The 19843-nt window shown below is 41.0% G+C and overlaps 1 protein-coding gene across 2 annotated transcripts in view; it reads left to right on the top strand.

The window, feature by feature from the left end:
• Positions 1-17006, top strand: part of npdc1b (neural proliferation, differentiation and control, 1b) — a 31559-nt gene extending 14553 nt beyond the window's left edge. Inside the window, exons 2-9 of one of the 2 annotated variants that reach the window (XM_063489240.1) lie at positions 2235-2372; positions 5073-5162; positions 5253-5447; positions 7236-7302; positions 8290-8371; positions 10250-10329; positions 10461-10560; positions 12025-17006. In XM_063489240.1, the coding sequence (XP_063345310.1) occupies positions 2235-2372; positions 5073-5162; positions 5253-5447; positions 7236-7302; positions 8290-8371; positions 10250-10329; positions 10461-10560; positions 12025-12096 (824 nt within the window). In that variant the 3' untranslated portion in view covers positions 12097-17006. Of the gene's footprint in view, positions 1-2207; positions 2373-5072; positions 5163-5252; positions 5448-7235; positions 7303-8289; positions 8372-10249; positions 10330-10460; positions 10561-12024 lie in introns of both variants that reach the window. The other variant, XM_063489239.1, reaches the window with a different exon arrangement.
• The last annotated feature ends 2837 nt before the right edge of the window (positions 17007-19843 follow it).

Below are 19843 nucleotides of genomic sequence, written 5' to 3'. Positions count from 1 at the left end.
AGAAAAGGGAGAAAGAAAGAGGGGGAAGAAAAAAAAACAGCGAAGAAGAGGGACGGGGATAAAGGGCAAAAAACAAAAATGTTTGAACTCGCTTATGAACCTACATCACTGATGCCGTCTCTCCTGCATGAAGGTGCTGGTTTTCCAGTTTGTGCGTCTGATGGCCCAAAGCTGCCTCAGAGCTGTAACACAGTATACAGTATATATCACAGAATTTAAGGCCTTTATAATCACAGAGCATACAGAGAAAAGTACTAAACTGAATCAATTTCCGCTTTCGTTTCTCATGATGTATATTGTATTAATAATTAAATTTCATTATCTGTATCTTTACCACACATTTGCCACACAGGTGTAGATACTGTAGGTTCAGTGAATGCTTACATTGCACTGATTAGAATATACTGGACATTCAAAGCTAAGATTCAGCGCACTGTGTTAGAGGCTGGGATTTGATGACTTCATCATATATACAACCTTTGATCATCATTTATGTCCAGTTGAGAATGAATCTGTGCACTCACATATTAAATGAACTGAAATCAGTAGTGTGATCTCCAGTCTTGATATAAGGAATGAGAGAACTGACAGCTGTTATTTTAATCAGCCTGTCTCAGTTGTTTTAACTCTAAGTACCATAGAGTAATGTGGTAACATCTGGACTGACGAGTTTACTGTCAGCATTGTAATCGCTAGTTTAAAGGCTGTAGGTTGCAGCCATTGCTCTAACACTGTATAAATGTAACAGGGCTCAGTGCTGGTTCTAACAGTCTGAGCTGCTTCCAGCTTTATTTGTGAAGAGCACAGCAGCTTACAAAACACGTAGCGAGCTCGTACAGCTGCGACGTAAAACTTTCATTAGCTAAGATGATCTTAAAATAACGGGGCTACGTGCGGTGATGCTAGCGTTAGCCATGTTAGCACGTTACCTTCAACAGGTGGTCAGACTGCGTAAACAGGCACTCAGTCAGAGGTTGGGCTCTCCGTTTCGCTGCAGGGTCCCTTCATTCTTCACATATCCGTGTCGAGCCGAGTGTAAATCCCGAGGCTGAACGGCCTTTGTACAAGCACACACGCTTCTTAGCAGGGCGAAGCTATGAGCTAGAAAAATCCAGGCTGACAGCCTGTATCTGTCCAACCAATCAGAGAGCTCCTTACATCCCACGGTGTGGCTAATTTGAATAGCCTCCAGCAAGTTGTTAATCGAAGAGCTAATCCAGCAACTAATCCAGCACCTAATCCCGGAGCGAACAGGAAAGGGAAATGGATTTTGAACTGCAGTTTATTAAAGTGCAAGTGGAAAAAGGATTTTGAACTGCAGTTTATTAAAGTGCAAGTGGAAAAAGGATTTTGAACTGCAGTTTATTAAAGTGCAAGTGGAAAAAGGATTTTGAACTGCAGTTTATTAAAGTGCAAGTGGAAAAAGGATTTTGAACTGCAGTTTATTAAATTGCAAATGGAAAAAGGATTTTGAACTGCAGTTTATTAAAGTGCAAGTGGAAAAAGGATTTTGAAATGCAGTTTATTAAAGTGCAAATGGAAAAAGGATTTTGAACTGCAGTTTATTAAAGTGCAAATGGAAAAAGGATTTTGAACTGCAGTTTATTAAATTGCAAGTGGAAAAAGGATTTTGAAATGCAGTTTATTAAAGTGCAATTGGAAAAAGGATTTTGAAATGCAGTTTATTAAAGTGCAAATGGAAAAAAGATTTTGAAATGCAGTTTATTAAATTGGAATTCAAAAATGTTTTTTGAAATGCAATTGGAAAAAGGATTTTGAAATGCAGTTTATTAAATTGGAATTAAAAAATGAATTTACAATTGCAGAATTTATTCTACAATTCATTATTTAAGCACAGAAATTTTTATTTCGATGCACGTGGCTCTTGTGGTCCTCCATACTAACCAACAGAGGAGGCGTCACTCTGTTGGTATGTTAACAAATATCTAAGTTATACTTTGTAGGAAGTTTCCACAAACATACATAATGAATTGTGTGCTGTTGTAATGATTCTGTCACTAATGGCCTGAGAGAGTATTTCATTGTAAATCCAGGGAGCAAAATGTGACCACTGAGATGCTGAAATAAAAACGTAATTAAAGTAAAATAAAAATTCAAAGTGTAAAATGAAAATAGAAACATGAGACATCTTCACTTCAGAGTATTTTGAAAAATAGTGCTGTACTGTGTCATATGTTCATGTACAGGTTCTCCTCTGTGCCCTCGGAGTTTAGAATGTGCCCTGGCAGGAAGACACTTCTGCCAGCCGGGCAGCTCCCACTGCGGGCCTTGTCTGCGCCCCCTGGTGGAAAACTCCCGTGGACGCTGCGTGGTCAAGAGGAGACATGCTCCTCACACTCATTCTGTTAAAGGTAGGTGCTAGGTGCTCCTACCTCATATTACTCAGACTCTTTTCACAGGATGACCAGAATGTTCTGTATTCACGCGATTAGATTCTGTATTCCAACTTTTAGTGCATATTAGTTCATGCAGAACATGCATTAACTTTTTGTACAAGATCTTCCAACAGGTAACCTGAGAAATAGTAAATATGTGAGAAGTCATGGGAGTCATTTTTGACCAGGACATGTCCTTCAACGCACATATTAAACAAATATGTAAGACTGCTTTCTTCCATTTGTGCAACATCTCTAAAATTAGAAATATCCTGTCTCAGAGTGATGCTGAAAAACTAGTTCATGCATTTATTACTTCCAGGCTGGACTACTGTAATTCATTATTATCAGGATGTCCTAAAAACTCGCTGAAAAGCCTTCAGCTAATCCAAAATGCTGCAGCAAGAGTCCTGACAGGGACTAGAAAGAGAGAGCAGATTTCTCCTGTATTGGCTTCCCTTCATTGGCTTCCTGTTAAATCCAGAATTCAAAATCCTGCTCCTCACATACAAGGTCTTAAATAATCAGGCCCCATCTTATCTTAATGACCTTGTAGTACCATATCACCCCTATTCGCTCTCACACTGCAGGTTTACTTGTTGTTCCTAGAGTATTTAAAAGTAGAATGGGAGGCAGAGCCTTCAGTTTTCAGGCCCCTCTTCTGTGGAACCAGCTTCCAGTTTGGATTCAGGAGACAGACACTATCTCTACTTTTAAGATTAGGCTTCAAACTTTCCTTTTTGCTAAAGCATATAGTTAGGGCTGGACCAGGTGACCCTGAATCCTCCCTTAGTTATGCTGCAATAGACGTAGGCTGCTGGGGGATTCCCATGATGCACTGGGTGTTTCTTCTTCACTCACTATGTGTTAATAGACCTCATACAATTCTGAAGAATTTCTCAGGTTTCGAACATTGAAACCAGTTTTTCCAGTAACAAAGTATTAAATCTCCAGTTCCTAATTGGTGGTGTGACTGGTGCACTGATGGTGATAGAGGGAATCTGAGTGTCTGTAACATCCATCATAATGGAGCTGCTAACTAAACGAGAGTGTGAGTGGTGTACTGAAGAAGAGGAGATGAAATCCCTGAGAGTGGGATGATGTGAACACCAAACACTGCACAGACCAAAGTCACTCAGAGTGTAAGACTGTGTGTAGACGTGCAGGTTCTTTCACTCACTGCTGGACTGAGCCTGGCAGTTTCTGGGTTGAAGGTTGAAGTCCGTATTATAAGTGTGGTGTCAGTGACCAGAGAGTGAGGTGAAAAACAATGTAACAAAGATGGGTCATTAACATTTGCTCCATAAATACTAGTACTACATACATGCATATATTGATTAAAGAAGTATTATTAATCTAACTTCTGGATCTGTTATATTGTTGCAAGTTGTGACGTTTGTCTTTCTGTTCATTAATATGGCTACACCTCTTTGGTAGAGTTGGAGAAGTGAGTGTGTACAGACGGTTTGGACAAATGAAGCTCCGCACTGGAAACACAACGACTGCCTGCAAACAACTCATTTAACCAATTAACAGTTTCCTTAGAAGCAGTTCCACATGTTCCATGTTGTCATGTTTAAACTAACTCGTTGTGTGCTGGATGTTCACTGAGGGTGTGTGTGTGTGTGTCATGAAACATACTTCATAATGAGGGTGATGCCTCCCAGGAAAATGGCCCAGAAGACCCAGAGCATCTGCAACCCTCCAACGGTACTGAAGACTCAAAGCCATACATCTCCATGACAACTGCGTGACCACTCCAGCAGAAGAAGGAGGGAGGCCTCAGACTCAGTGAGCAAGAGCCCTAGAGAACCAGAGGTCAGCTCTCCTGGAGCCAAGAACTGGCATGTCTCACACACGGCACACATACAAACATACCGAAGATGCCGGAGCCCATTGCCCCTCCCACTCGTCACTGTTGGGAGTGATATGTTGGGTGCATGTGTTGGTGTATATGAGTGTAGGAGGTGCAAAGGCAGGTTATAACTGTGCAAACAACAGTGCTATTAAAACTGTGAAACTGTTCGCCCTGTGTACATCAGCACAACTCTGGTCACACCACCTACTCCATACTGTGGTTGGATGTATAAGTAGGAGACGACACGGAGCAGTAGCTGATGATTTTGTGGTATGGGGTAAATATCCATACCACAAAACTCACACACATACACACCCCAAGTCCAGCACCCTGATCCAGAGAGGCCGATCCATGTGCAGTCTGTGTAAAGATGCACTCCCAGGGTGGTCAAGAATCGGCCGATCTATCACCCTATTCCAGATACAGACGGACAAAATGACAGTGGCTAACCAACCGGACAGTGTGGTGGTAGACAAACAGAAGAAGACGGCCGTAGTGATCGATGTAGCAATACTGAATGACAGCAATATCAGGAAGAAGGAACAGGAGAAGCTGGAGACGTACCAAGGGCTCAGAGAAGAGCTGGAGAAGATGTGGGTGAAGGTAACAGTGGTCCCAGTGGTAATTGGAGTACTTGGTACAGTGACCCCCAAGCTAGGCGAGTGACTCCAGCAGATCTCAGGAACAACATCGGAGATCTCTGTCCAGAAGAGCGCAGTCCTAGGAACTGCTAAGATACTACTCAATGGTGGACCTGAGCTTTAGTAAACAAATGTTTAGATGAAGATGGTAAGAATTCTGGTGTTGTGTTCCTCCAGATAATGTGAGCCCATACCCTGAACTCGATGAGGAGATTGACTTTCTCTCTGCAATCATCAGGGAACAGAGACCTGAGTCCTACAGCTCAGGTATCACACTCTTCTTCTTATCCATATTTGCTATGTGACAAAATTCCCAAATGAAATAATAAATAATAAATCCTTACTTTGTTGTTTTAGCCCCATCCTCCCAGGAGATCACATCCAAGCAGTTTGAAGAGCATGGCTACACTCACAGAGCATCTTCTGTGGAACAGCCTCCTACTCAGAGTGTCCTGTTAACTAGCATCGCTTCACCCACCCCTAGAAACCACACTGCCGCTCTGAGCAATCCCATCATCCTCCACTACCCTTCTAATGACCATGTCTTCATCAGTAAGTCTTTCTGTCCTTGAGTTAGGACCCAACTTAATTTCAAGAGAGTTATAGAGTCGTTTTGAATAATAGAACAGAAGACATCACCTTACAGAGGCCCCATGTGAGGATTCAACTTAAACTACTTTTCACCTACCTTAGTACAAAGTCTGTGTGATGTCTGAACACACATGTGTGAAAAAAGTAATTATGCAGTAAAATGCAGCTCGCTCACATAAAACGAAGGCAGTATTTCTGGTAGGGAGCCCTTAGATAAAGCTGACCCCTCCTCCTGATCTCGCTGTATTTCAGTCTACCAACATTGTCCTGAGTGCTGTGGTGTGTATTTAACACACACATACACCTACACTACAGGAGGTACAGTTTAACTAAATGAAATCAAGTTCAGGTTTATGTTCTGCTGCAAGAGGCCATGGTGGAAATCAGCGGTCCCCAACCCCCGTTCCATGGACCGGTACCAGTCCGTGAGTCGCTTGGTACCAGGCTGCGAGAGTTGAGGAGGATGTTACTCTCAATGTTGTTGGCGCATTTCAGGAGCACGCTGCTGATAAAGTTACACAATCACACAGTGAATTCGCGTTTGTTATTATATTTACAAAACACCACAGTTTTTGTCTTGGTCGTTGTCATTTTGTTGTGTTCATCTGCGACACCTTAAAGGCCGGTCCGAGAAAATATTGTCTGTCATTAAACCGTCCGTGGAGCAAAAAAGGTTGTGACTGCTGGTGTAAATTATATGTCGTGGCTTTCACAGTCTTAATCCAGTTGGAGCATCATCATCCAGACGAGTTCCAGAGAAATAGTTCTTGTCCCCTCCTCAAACTGACTTCCCTCTAGAATTGTGTGTAGCAAAAATGTACACCCGCATTAAAACCACAATCCTCACACATACACTTTTTAAATAAATCATTTTATCAACGTGAGACCTCATCAAAGTGATCAAATATGCAATCATTTTCAGGATTTTAATCCTTTAAGTGCCAATTTAAATTTGAATTATAAGTTATTCATTAAAAAACACTTAAAAAAAACCCTAATTATTTCCCATGTACTGAGCATTAAGGGGATGGGCCACAGGTGGGGCTTGGATATGTCAAATATTAGCAACACAGCTCATTTGATTGCATTAGTATCTTGGTGTCAGATTTAAATTTTTGCACCCTCTGGACACCATTGTGCCAAAATGTACACGCACAATATCTGCAATAAAATCTTCAAACAAGTGCACGCATCATTTGTACCAACAGACATAATCATGTGACAAAAATACGTAAAACCAGAGGGGATGATGAGAATTTCCCAAAAGAGATGCTGACTTGGATTTGCTATGGTCGGTGTGGGAGGCACATGCACTCAAGCACACATAGTCAACAATTCAGCCTTCAGCCAAGTTCATGGGACCGATGGTTGTCAAATATACAGTTGTCAATAACTCGTCAGTAACTCGTCCTGATGTTATCATGGCATGTGTATCAACTCAAACTAAGTCTAAGCCCCGCCTACTTTAAAATCTTGGGACTGAACCTGAGTTTAATGCAGGACACACACGACAGAACTCAGAAGTTGCTGATTAGTTCTGCCACACTGCATTACTGTTATCAATGTTGTTTTCTGTGCTGCTGCAGGAAACAGGCCTGACTCACTTAAATCTATTTATTTTCAGCTGCTGTCCTTTCAGCTCTTCCCTCATTTCTCCAAGCTTTCACTAAAGGATCATGTCTTACTCTGATGTCTGCAGACCAGCAAACACTTCTATCATTCATGCTGTCTCTTGGTTTCTCCTCTCAGTCATGAGCAGCGTCGTCATTGTGGCAGGTTCCCTGGCACTGGTGGTAGCATTGGCTTGTTGGGTCAGGTAAGCTTATTATTTTCTCTCTAAGGTGCTGCATAAACCAAAAAGTCCCCACTATCCCTCTCAGGAGTGGACAGGATGGCCTGCAGTTCCACTGTAGACGTATCCATCATCATTATAGTCATTCTGTTAGAGATGCTAAATTGATTGGAACCATTTGATTTACAGTATTTCCATGTAATTTATTGTTTTTCTTATAAATCTTAAAAAGAGATGACAAAGAAACAGAGCTATTCAATGTGATCATAGAGAGAACAGGAAACTGCTGTACGGACAAAAGTATTGGGCCAAACATCTTAATCTTTAAACTCAAGTGTTTTCCTTCCCTTTAGATTCAGACACCGACTGAGCCCTCCAGGCTTACACACACACTTCCTTAACCCAGTGTTTTTTGGTTTTTTTAGCTGTAAACTTTGCCCCACCCCGAGATCCTAAGCACTCTAGAAGAGGCAGTCATATAGAAGCACACATTTTTATATTTTTCTACCCAGTATACCCATCCCTGCCAGTTCCAGGTTTCCCGGGAATACGTTGTTGGAAACTGTGGACAGTCTTCCTTTCATTACACCACTACAGGATTGAGTTTTTTATGGTCTGAGAGTCATTTGGGTGCCATACTCCACATACTTATTACTGAGGCGTGTTCTGTGAAGATTGATGGAGAAAAAAATCTATTTTTAAATGAATCTGAAAGATAACAAAATATTGAAACATAGACAGTTTTCAGACCTGCAGTGGACTCTGTGGTTTCTTAAGTCTTCTTTGTGGCTTGTTTGCATGTAAGTCACAGAGAGCTGAGCTGTTCCAACCATACTGGGAGTACAACAGAATCAAGAGCTGCTCATTGACTCTTGTTGTGAAATTCATAAGATAATGTGTTTTGAACGTTACTGTTAATGTGTTATAATACAACTCATCAGCTCTTTTCAGTCAGTTCCAAATGTTTCACTATGTGTGTTTCGTTGTGTTTATTTTGTTTTATTGTTACAGGTTTCAGAAATGTGTTCATATAAGTCAGAAAGTGGACTACCCTTCATCTGGACTGATGGGTGCTCAGGCATTCGAGAATTTGGTGAGGAAACAATGTGACTAAATGTTTGGGAGAAAACATACTGAAAATACTTTTTTCAGTGTCTTTATTTGTCTCAGATCACCACTGTATTCAATGCTGAACGATGCAAGGATTTAAACTCTACCACCAATGTTCCATATGCAGTACATAATCTGAGTGCTATTTAGTGAACATAAATGTACACAATGTAAACCAAACACCCAAAACGCTTTAAACAAAACTCTTAACCTGATGAACAGTATAGAAATAGGAAACACAGGATCTGAGATATTTGGTCCTTCAGTTTCCACCTGCTGCTCACAGAAGCCTCATCAGAAACGGTGAAAGAATTGTTTGCCAGGAGCAGGTCTTAACCCTTAAAAGTCCCAACCATGAAGTAATCGCTGGAAAATTCACATTTTTGGAAAACGCTGTAATTATTTGAAATTTAAAAAAAATTCTGTAGTATTTTGCATATTTTTATCATATTTGCTACATCAGACTTTTTTTTTTTGCAATGTATCAAATTTATTCTAAAACAAATCCAGCAAACTGATGATGTAGACGCCTCGAAAACTCAAATATATTGCACTTGGCTTTAACGATTTAAATAAGGGAGAAAACAGTAAGGTATCCATAACTACATAAAAACTAGGCTGAAAATCAGTGAATTCTAAAATGATGACTCTAAATGTAACACTTGTGGTTTAAGTTATCGTCAGTATGTGAGAGATACTGAGATCAGGAGAGGCACCTTCTGTGGGCATCTGTAAAAAGTCATGATGGAGGCTCTGGGATGGATTGGGGAAAACTGAATTATGAATTCAGAAAAGTACCATCAGATTTTTTTCACCATTAAAGAGACTCCCTGGTGGATGTCTGCCTTTGGTTCTTATTCCTGGAAGCTGCTGTGCTCTGCTGTAGGTCCACTTGCAACTTCTTCTTTTTCCTCTTCCTCCTTTCCTTCTAAGATTGTTCACTCTCGAGTCTGCCATCGTATTATTGCTCCCTGGTAGTTGACAGTACACACACCGGGTGGATCTTGGAGTACAGACGATCCCAGTGCATTCTCATTCTCAGTTCTGACTACCTTTCCTCTCTTTGTTACCATCCGACTATAATACTCTAGTTCGAATGACATTCCCATGTCATTGTTGTACATTCTGGTGGTGTGGATCAGTGAGTCGATGTCTGGTTCACTCCTGCCATACAGCTTGATGTCATCCATGTGCATGAGGTGGTTAACAACTGCTCCATTCTGTAGTCGGTACCCATAGGCAGTCTTGTTAATGATCTGGCTGAGGCCCATACAGAACAGTAGTGGGAGATTTACCAAGCCCCCTGAGCTTGGTAAATCTTGCGCTATTGGCTAAAGGTTGGCCTCTAGTGTTGTACGCCACATCCCAATCGAATTCCTGATGAAGATTCTTAAGGTTCTGTTTCTTTCTACAGTTGTAGGCATTCCAGGATCCATGTTTGGGGCACTGAGGGGATTACTTGTATTCAACCCATAGTTAAGGTTTTGTCCCTCTGGTGTTTCTGCCAGTTCCTTCCTGACACCCACTCATGTATTGATGTGCCTGTTAATCTTAGCCGCTATGATGGAGCTTCCATGTGGTGCTGAGCCAAGTTATGGCCAGTAGTTGGACGGGACTGGTTCCTTCTGAGGGTCCTTGGAATCAGGACTGTCATGCCTTCAATTATTCTGGGTGTGTTTCATCCATGGACACTCATGGAGTGCAGTTAGCTTCTATAGCCGGTAGGCGTGAATCATGTCAGCGTCTGGTTGCTGTCCAACTCTTTGGGCCTGAGACTCTTTCTTGCATGTCCGCTACTGTGATGGTTACTTGTTTAGGAAGGAACCTTCTCATCTCCCCTCTACCCCTTGTTTACTTCCAGCTTGGGGACAAGAAGCTGGCCCACAGTGCCCAAATGTACCACTACCAGCACCAGAAGCAACAGATGCTCTCCCTGAAAAAGTGAGTCACCCTCCCTGCACAGACATGGTCATCCTACCTTGGCATGTATATCTCTATCCTGTCTCGCTGTTATCCTTGCTGAATATTTACTGTCTGAATAGTGTGTTTGCACGTGTGTGTGTTCTCCGCAGACACAGGGTTGAGCCAAAAGTTCCTGACTCCGCAGCCTCAACAGATGAGGAGAATGAGGATGGAGATTTCACAGTGTATGAGTGTCCTGGACTTGCACCAGTGAGTAAACGCTGCATTATTATCTCCACGTTCAGTAAAAGTTCAACTGTGTCCACTGTGTCATTGTGATGGTGTAATGCTGAGTCAGTGGAATTCATCAACAAGAAATAAGGATAACATTAAGGCATAATGTGGGTAGTACTACAGATACAGCCACTGAACTGACAGGACAGTTGTGAATGTGTGACAGATTCCTGACTGATTACGGATGATGTTTGGCGGTAATGATATTCCCCGCCTGTGATGTGGACGATGCAACCATGAGTAGTAATGCCCCTAAACAGCATTTAGGAAAACTGTTGGTAATATCTTGTGTATCCAAAAGCAATGTGATGGTGCATTCATGTACATGCTGGCTCCACTGTATATTTATATCTTTTAAATTGGTTCAGGGATTCAGTAAGCTCTGACACAACCGGCAGTTCTCACCATTTACGCTTTCCCAGTAAGTTATCAGTCACAGTGGAAACGATCACAATCATATCTGCTTATTTAAGTTGTCTGCCGTTAATCTTAGTGCATCACTTTTGTGATGTATGTTAATACTCTGGTTCAAAAATGTTGTGCTGTGAAAGGGACGCTCCGAATCCAGGTACATGTCCTGCAAATAAGTGTCCAACCTGCAGTATTTAACTAGTTAGCTAGTTAGGCAGCTATGGGTGTAAAAACTCCATGTGCTGACAGGTAAGAGAGAATTAGCAGTTATTAGCGTTCAACCTGGTCCTAATGAGCGACTATGCAAACAGCACCCACAGCCAACACTTTGTTAAGATATGCACATGGGAGATTATTTACAGCTGATACTGATTTTATACATTTTCTGTATCATTTCCTGGGATTGTGCAATCAAACCATCATCATCATCGTCATACCCGTCAACCTGAATTTAAGGAATAAATCACACAAAATTTATGGGGAACTACAGGAACTGTCTGAATAATGACAATGAATAAATAAATAAACACTTTAATAAGTATTTTAAAAAATATTATGTAGAATTCATTTTTATGTAGATTATGTCATTATGTAGAATTCATTATTATGTAGCTGTCTTAACAGTAGTTTTACTAATAATGTATGGATTGCATAATACACAGAAGAAAGTTAATTCACCATGCACTCACTGTGGCAGGGTGAATTATTGTCTCCAATGCTGTTTCTATGTGAAGAGGAGGAAGGTTTCTCAGAGATTCTGTATGCAACACTCGACCCTTTCAGCCGCTCTTTCAATCTTTCTGAACTCTGCAGAGTCAGAACAAAGACTTAGAGTCATGAGACGGAAAAGATGGAACACAAAACAAAAAATAAGAGCAAAGTAAGCACAAAGATATATGAGAAGCATAAGCAAACTAAGGAATAAACTGATGATATTTAACAATAACTGAACTTCAACAAATACCCAGGGCCAAGACAGGAAGTGTGTTAATCTAAAATCTTTCCCTCTGTCTCTTTCTTCTCCTTCAGACGGGGGAAATGGAGGTGAAGAACCCATTGTTTGACGACTCCACCCTCTACCTGCAGAGATTCCACAAATGAACCTGGACACAGAGACATTTCATGCTCTAAATGCAGCACCTGTATGTACAAATATTTACACACATCAGTTTAATTATTTCAGTGGACAGATCTGACACATATCCTAAACAGCCATACTACATTTGGTTTTTCCCATTTTGTTTACATATTTCTTTACTGTTTATTACACACATATTCAATCATACATGCTGTGTTTACACGCAGTATTTATGAGCTCACTGATAGAACAGGCTTTGCTTTTATTTCAGCATTTTAAATAGATGTAATGTTGATATTTCCTGAACTCAGCTCAGCGACTTCTCTTATGTGTTATGTACACATTGTTTTTCAGTTGATTTCCGTCTTGCTGACACCATGTGTACATGCATCTGCACTTCTTCATTCTTATGAACACACACAGTTCATCCAAGAAATTTAAATATTAGACAAAGATAACACAAGTAAATTAAATGTATAACTGAAGGTGTTTATGATTAAGAGGGGAAACATCCATACCTGCATAGCCCTGTGTGATGAAGTGAGTGGGAATGTGGACTGACGAGACAAAGGTTGAACTTTCTGGAAGATGTGTGTCCCATTGCATCTGGTGTAAAAGTAACACAGCATTTCAGAAATGGGACATCATACCAGCAGTGATATATGGTGCTGCTGGTGTGACAGTCTGGGGCTGTTTTGCTGTCTCAGGACCAGAAGACTTGCTGTGGTAAATGCAAACATGAATTCTGCCAACTACCAAAACATCCTGAAGGAGAATGTCCAACTATCTGTTTGTGACCTCGAGCTGAAGCACATTTGGGTTCTGCAGCAGGACAATGATCCAAAACACACCAGCAGGTCCACCTCTGAATGGGTTAAGAAACACAAAATGAAGACTTTGGAGTGACCGAGTCAAAGTCAAGACCTGAATCTGATTGAGATACTGTGGCATGACCTAAAAAAGGTGGTTCATCCTCGGAAACTGTTCTGTGTGACTGAATTACAAGAATTGTGCAAAGAGGAGTGAGCCAAAACTCCCCGACAGAACTGCAACAGACTGCCAGTTATCACAAACTTCGGAGTTTGCAGTTTTGCAGTTGCTGATGCTAAGGGTGGCTTAACCAGTTGTACACACACACGTTTAATTTGAAAATTCTGTATGAACTCAGATGGTCTTGTATATTTGGTCTACAGCTGACATTGTGTTTTCATGGTTTTGTGAGCTGTAAATAGTGGCTGATATGTACAGGAGATATCTTACCTCTCAGTCAGTCAGTGTGGGTGTACAGAAGATCCTCAGTACTGTGTCAAATACACATCTGTTATTCAATTTCTTAATGTGAATTTGTATTTGTTGGGAAAAGACAATGTCATGTATAACACGTTAAACCCATTGTGACGAAAGCAGCGAGGAGCCACACGTTCATGTTCAACATACCCGCCCAGTTTTACTTTGAAGAGGTCTCGATCTGCTGAGACGTCAACAAAAATATGAAAAAAAAGGAAAATTACATGTAGCTGTGGACACGTCGCCATAAAAGAAACTTAAAATCAAAGAATCTGAACAAAAGAAACAACTAAGAATATTTTAAAAACGGCGCCGACCACAGTCCCCAGAAATCTACAACTTAAAGCGTTGCAGAAACAGCGTTCCCTTTATGCATCAACAGTTGCAGTGTGGGATTGCAGCCTTTTCCAACATTGAACTGATTCCAAAGCTTTTAAATTTACTCCCCGAGAGATGGGGACATTTTTATTTAAGCGTCCTGAAAATGTATTCTAGATGCAGAGAAACCAGAACATGTGTTGGCACACTTTGGATCAGGTTTTCTTTCCTTTGTCAAATCTATGTTTGTGTATTTTACTTTGTCCTGCATAATAATCACTCAAATAACATGAAGTTTGATTTATGATTTTATTTAAATATTATGGATTGAATATTACCACTCACTGTTACAATATTTCCATCGATGCATCTAAAACAACAAATGCAAACTTGCAACAAATCCTCCCTTTATGATCGTTCAGACTGTTTACCTGCACTGTACAGAGTGTTTCTGTCATTTATCATCATGTAAAAAGGCCATCCATATAATTCAGCTGCCCGTGTTCCAGGGCTTTTATATTAGACTGCATTAGTTTTATCCAATAACCTGCCTATTGAAGGTACAGTATGTAGTCCATGTAGTGGGCTCTGCCTAATAAAGTGCACCATTATAATCAATGCAAAAATCTCCTTTTCTTTGCAGACTTCATAACGGTCTCTGTCACTAACAGTAGAAACTCTGGATTTTTATGTTGACTGGGCGTTCTCTGCTTTTCCTTTACTAGAGCTGTTCTTCTGACCTGACCTGGTTAGGACTTAATATGCGCAACTGCCTTTCTATATATCCTCATATTGCCCCACTCCATAGCTCATAGATGTTCTTCATACATGTAGAATGAGTGTCCAGCTGCAAACAGTGAAACAGTCCAGGAAACCTGGATGTAACCGCGTCTCTCAGGAAAGTCGCTGTCTGCGGCTCCTTTCTTCATCCTGCTGCCGTTCTCCTCAGCCTGTCAGCACTTCCATACTGGAGGAACACATTAATCTGCACTGGAGCTGCTCATGTGCTGTACGAGTGTCCACATCCAAACTCACATATGTACCAGGGAATATTAACACGGAAGCCCTTTACTATGTTATACAGACTGTTGAATCCAAACCTCTTAAGCTTGTGCAGCAAAATGAGTCGTTGGATGAGGAATTACAAGAAGAGATGCAATTCTCATGTTGTTTGCCTTTTTAAAGATGTTCTGCTTCACCAGTGCTGAGCAAAAGCCCAGCTGGTTGTCTTTATTTGCTCCTTCTTTCTCTGAGTGTTGTAAAGGAACTGTAGAACAAGTCATTCTCTACATGAGCTACATGTGATAGAAACTGTTTGAAGGCTAAGTGTTATGATTCTGTACATTTAGGACAACTTCATTACCATCATGTTTAGCATGCTTGTGGATATACCAGAGCTGAAAGAAATAAATATTTATATAATCGCTAAAGAAATCTGAGTAGTTGTAAAGTGTTTGTTTTTCTTTCTTTGTTTGTTTGTTAGTTTTTTTTTTGCATCATTGTAATCCAATATTTCATAGGTTAGGGAAATATTTCTGTCCAATCTTAATTCACGGAGGAATGTTTCTCTGGTATGAAACTGGTATGAACGCTGCTGTTTCACAAACAGCAGGGTTCATTCACAAACCTGTACATATGCAGTAAACATGCACTGCATCGTTTTAGACCATGCATCAGCACTGTGACAACTATATATTATCTTTTTGTTTTTTTGTTAATAAAACATTGTACAAAATTAGAAATATGATGGTTATGATTAAGACCTGAGCACTCTGTGAAAGCCTTATTGTATCTGCTCTGATTATTGATATTATTTAGGCAAATGCATGGTCTTCCTAAGGGCCTAAACATACTGTAAAACTCGTGAAATTCTACACATGCATCAGGTCTTTTGAGGATTTGGAGAATATAAAAAGGCTCCACAGCACCACTCCTGAAAGTATTCCCAGCGTACAGATTGAGCTGACCATTTGGTCCACACGTGTAACAACCCAACACATACAAAAACCGCTGTGTGGGTCCGTGGTGTGTCACAGACACGTCTTACTCTTTCAGGTACAGCTTCAAGGTAGTTGATCAGAGCCACCTCAAATTTTGTCAGAAAAATGTTAAGGTGTTACTTTATGTTCAAAGTTGTGAGTTTTAATCCAAGGACATGACCCTAGCAGCATGAGAACTTTTGATATGTTGCCATGAAGCATGCAATTTCTGACTAAAAAAACACCGTGTCCAATCTGTACAGGGACTGAAAGTTTCTCCCACCGAGAGTAAATCGAGACTTTACAGTGATGGAGTTCATTATGCTTCCTAATGTCAACAGAATACTGTTGACATGCTGATATTGCATCAACACCAGGTCTTAGGGTTTCAGAATATTGCATTTCAGATTGTTGTAATCATCTCTGCAGCATAAGTGTACCAGGCTCCAGTTTTTTACCAATTATGTGGTCATGATTGACATTGTGCCTGCAGACAGCTTCAAGTACAAGTGGAAAAAGGAGCAGTGAAAGACTTTAGAAACGACTGAGCTCCACGCTCCATGGTACACATACATGCACCCTGTCAGTCCCACAGCTACAGTGTATTTATCTTACAGACATTCTCTGACAATCTGAATGGGAGCAGTTTGTGTGTTTGGGGATATTTGTAGAGCTGTTTGAAGTTTTTACTGAGCACTGTTCCACATCGTTCCAGCTCACTTTAACAGCTTTCACATATGTGTGCTATATAAATATGCACCACATATATTAACTAAGTAAAACTATACTGTATGGTGTTTCTTTTCAGCACATTTGACTGAGATGCAGTTAATAAATAATAAAGGTCACACTTTAACAACACTAACACGTGGCACTTTTTCTCGCATGTTTCTTATTTTAATCAGTTAAATTATAAAATGGATGTAAAAGGATCATAAAATTAATTTTACATTTACTTAGCTTGTATTTACATTTCATGAAACATTTGAATGTAATACACCAAAATAAACCAGAAAGGAAAAAATAAGCTACACTAAAAATGAATATTTAGTTTCTATTCTGAGAAGTTCTGTCAAGTATACTAAGTAAAACAAATTCGATGCCATTTACTGGATAGACGAGATCATGAGTTGAACAGAGAAAAATGAAGTATCCTCTATTTCCTGTGACAAATTCACTTTCATGTTCATGCATACAGTTTACTGCATGTAGCTACTGTTTTGTAAAATAAAATCAGTATCATCAGATGTTTTAAATCATACAGCACAATGGGTTTGAAGTTCAATACACCTGATGTTGTATTTGATGCCTTTTAAACTTTTTTCTTTGGAACGACCAGAAGAAAAACAACAATCTTGTAAATCATTAATTTTTTATCTTTATAAATAAAATTCAAATGTGACGATTTCTTCAGTTATGTCTGTTTCTTTACATTGGCCCTATGATACAGAAATGCATTAGGAATATCAACTATTAAGGACAAGGCACGAAGATTTCAGTGATTTATTGCCACAAAAACCATATTGATAATTTTCCCCGAGCACCATGTATAGCATGTTTATGGCTCAGTTTGTCCTCTGTATACCTTTTTCCTTTTTTTTGCTTTCTTCTGACTACTACTCCTGCCACGGCCTTGGCGGAGTTTTCTCCAGGACTCAGGTCAGACTGACTACTTTATCTTCTCAAATATTTATCTATTGCTATTACGTGATGCGTGGTCTTGGAGACACAGACAACCATTCACACTCACATTCACACCTATGGGCAGTTTAGATTAATCAATTAACCTATCCCCACTAACTGCATGTCTTTGGACTGTGGGAGGAAGCCAGAGAACATGCAAACTCCACACAGAAAGACCCCGGCCTGATGGTGGAATTGAACTCCGGACCTTCTTGCTGTGCGGCAACAGTGCTAACCACCATGCCACCATGCTGCCTAATAATAATAATAATAATAATAACAACAACAACAACATTTTATTTATAGGTGGCTTTAAAGACCCTCAAGGTCACCTTACAAGCAAGTATGAAAGTATAAAAGCTAAAGAAGGTAAAATAGACTAAGAAGGAATCATGATGAAGGCTATGCAGTTCTGAATAGATGGTTTTAAGACGAGACGATTCAAAATGGAGAGTTTGTAGTCCGGAGTCTGGTGGAGGTGCATGCCAAAGTCTGGGGGCAGAACAACTAAAGGCTCTGAGTCCCACGGTAGTCTGGGTGGAACAGACACCTGCTTCTTAACTTCTTTACACGACAGAAAGGGGACTTGCACTGGTCCGGCCCACTTTAGATCAAAGAGGCTGTATGTAAGTTTGACACACACCCCTGATCTAAACCCTCCCTTCTCTATAGTTAGAAAAGTGATGCCTGAAGTAGTTGTGCTCATGATGACTGAGAAAGGAAGTTAATACTACTGACAGACTGTTTTGCAAAGTGCATTTTACAGCTGCTTCAGGGGAAGCCACTGACTGTGAGCTACTGGTTGACACAGAATCATCAGTTCCATCAAACCAGAGACTCTATACAACAGACATTGTCCTGAGTTTCCTCTCACTCCACCTTATTTGAAACTAGTAACTTACTTAAAAGTGGACATTCCTGTACTCGGATGTTTGGACACTATGGTTACCCTCGGCACAAACACTGCTCCTGCTTCTTTTTATGTGGTTCAAGGAGGATCTGTTTTACTGAGATGGCTTTAACAAAAGCCCTGACATGGACACTCTGTTACGATTCCAGCAATGTCCAACCCCCTGACTTTGGTCCTGTTCCCTTTGCTTCACCTGTATTGCTGACAAACACAGCCTTTGCTTCTCTTGGCCATGTCGCTGGTTTTGTGCGCAAAGTTAAAATACACGAGGAAGCAGTGCCAGTAAAACAAAAACCCTGACGTCTTCCTTTTGCAATACGTGAAGCAGTGTCAGATGAACTGGACCTGCTTCTGAGGGAGAGCATTATTGAGCACAAAGATACCTCTCCCCGGATTTCTTCTATTGTGGTCACAACAAGAAAAGAGGGCAGACCAAAACTGTGTGTTGATTTAAGAGAACCACTGAATATAACCACTACTGCCGACAGCCAACCCTTGCCCCACATGGACTGAGTGCCGTGTTCCTTAAAAAAAAAAGAAAGATGAGAACTGTGCTTAAAGGTTTAAGGTGTGCATAATTATTTGGATGATGTGATTGTTGCAGGATCTTCACTACAGGAATATGGTGGATGCCTGTGTGCTGTTCACCAGCATCTTACAGACGGAGGTCTGACACTCAACATGCACAAATGTTTATTCTGCCAGTCCAGCCTCAGGTTTCTAGGCCATATGATCTCAAAGGATGGCATTCTTCCTGCCACAGATCACAGCGCAGCCATCCGTGATGCCCCACCACCACATGATCTTGCATCTCTGTGTTCCTTTCTGGGGTTAATCTCTTGGTACAGTAAGTTCCTTCCCAACTTTGCTACAGTAGTGGAACCAATGTGAGCTGTACTGACGGGTGCAGCTGAATCTGGTTTTACATGGACTGAAGGAGCTGATCACAGCTTTAAGGATCTAAAAAAAAAATTTCTACTGAACAGTCCACTGCTTGCTCTTTTTGACTCCTCCCTCCCAACCATTGTCACTACAGATGCCTCAGACTAAGGACTGGGTGGTGTCCTGACCTCAATGAATCCGGACAATACTGGATGACCTGTGGCGTCACCAGCCGTGACGTAGAAGCATTCCTCTTCTGCTGCGGGTGCTGCTGTGAAGATGCGGAAAGCTTGTCCGGTGTTGTAACGACGTGGTGAAAGGGGTGCTCCAAGCCTGGTTTGAGCACTGCCCCTACAGGTTATTAAACCCCAGCCAATCCGTCCCCAGAATTAAAGGATGTGTCAGGCACAAGCTAATTGAAGTCTTTACTCTATGCATTTCCCCTGGATTTAATTTGCAGCAGCACTATGGGATATTTATGAATGTCCACACACACCTAACCTCCAGCCACACTGCCTCTAGCAATGCTCCCGGTCCAACAAGGTTTGGTGGACCAGGATTTGTGTGGAGCCCAAATCCACCATAGCCTGGCGTATACCCCCTGGCATCTTACCGGAATGCTGTATGTCCATCCTGGGCTGGGGAAAGGAGATGGGCAATGCGGAACACCCGCTCCACCTGCACACGTGGCCGCCGGTACTTGGGCAGACA

Source organism: Pelmatolapia mariae, linkage group LG12 (genome assembly GCF_036321145.2).
Source record: "Pelmatolapia mariae isolate MD_Pm_ZW linkage group LG12, Pm_UMD_F_2, whole genome shotgun sequence".
NCBI lineage: Eukaryota > Metazoa > Chordata > Actinopteri > Cichliformes > Cichlidae > Pelmatolapia > Pelmatolapia mariae.
The sequence above is the reverse complement of the archived record's forward strand: the minus strand, read 5'-3'. Positions and strand labels throughout refer to the sequence as shown.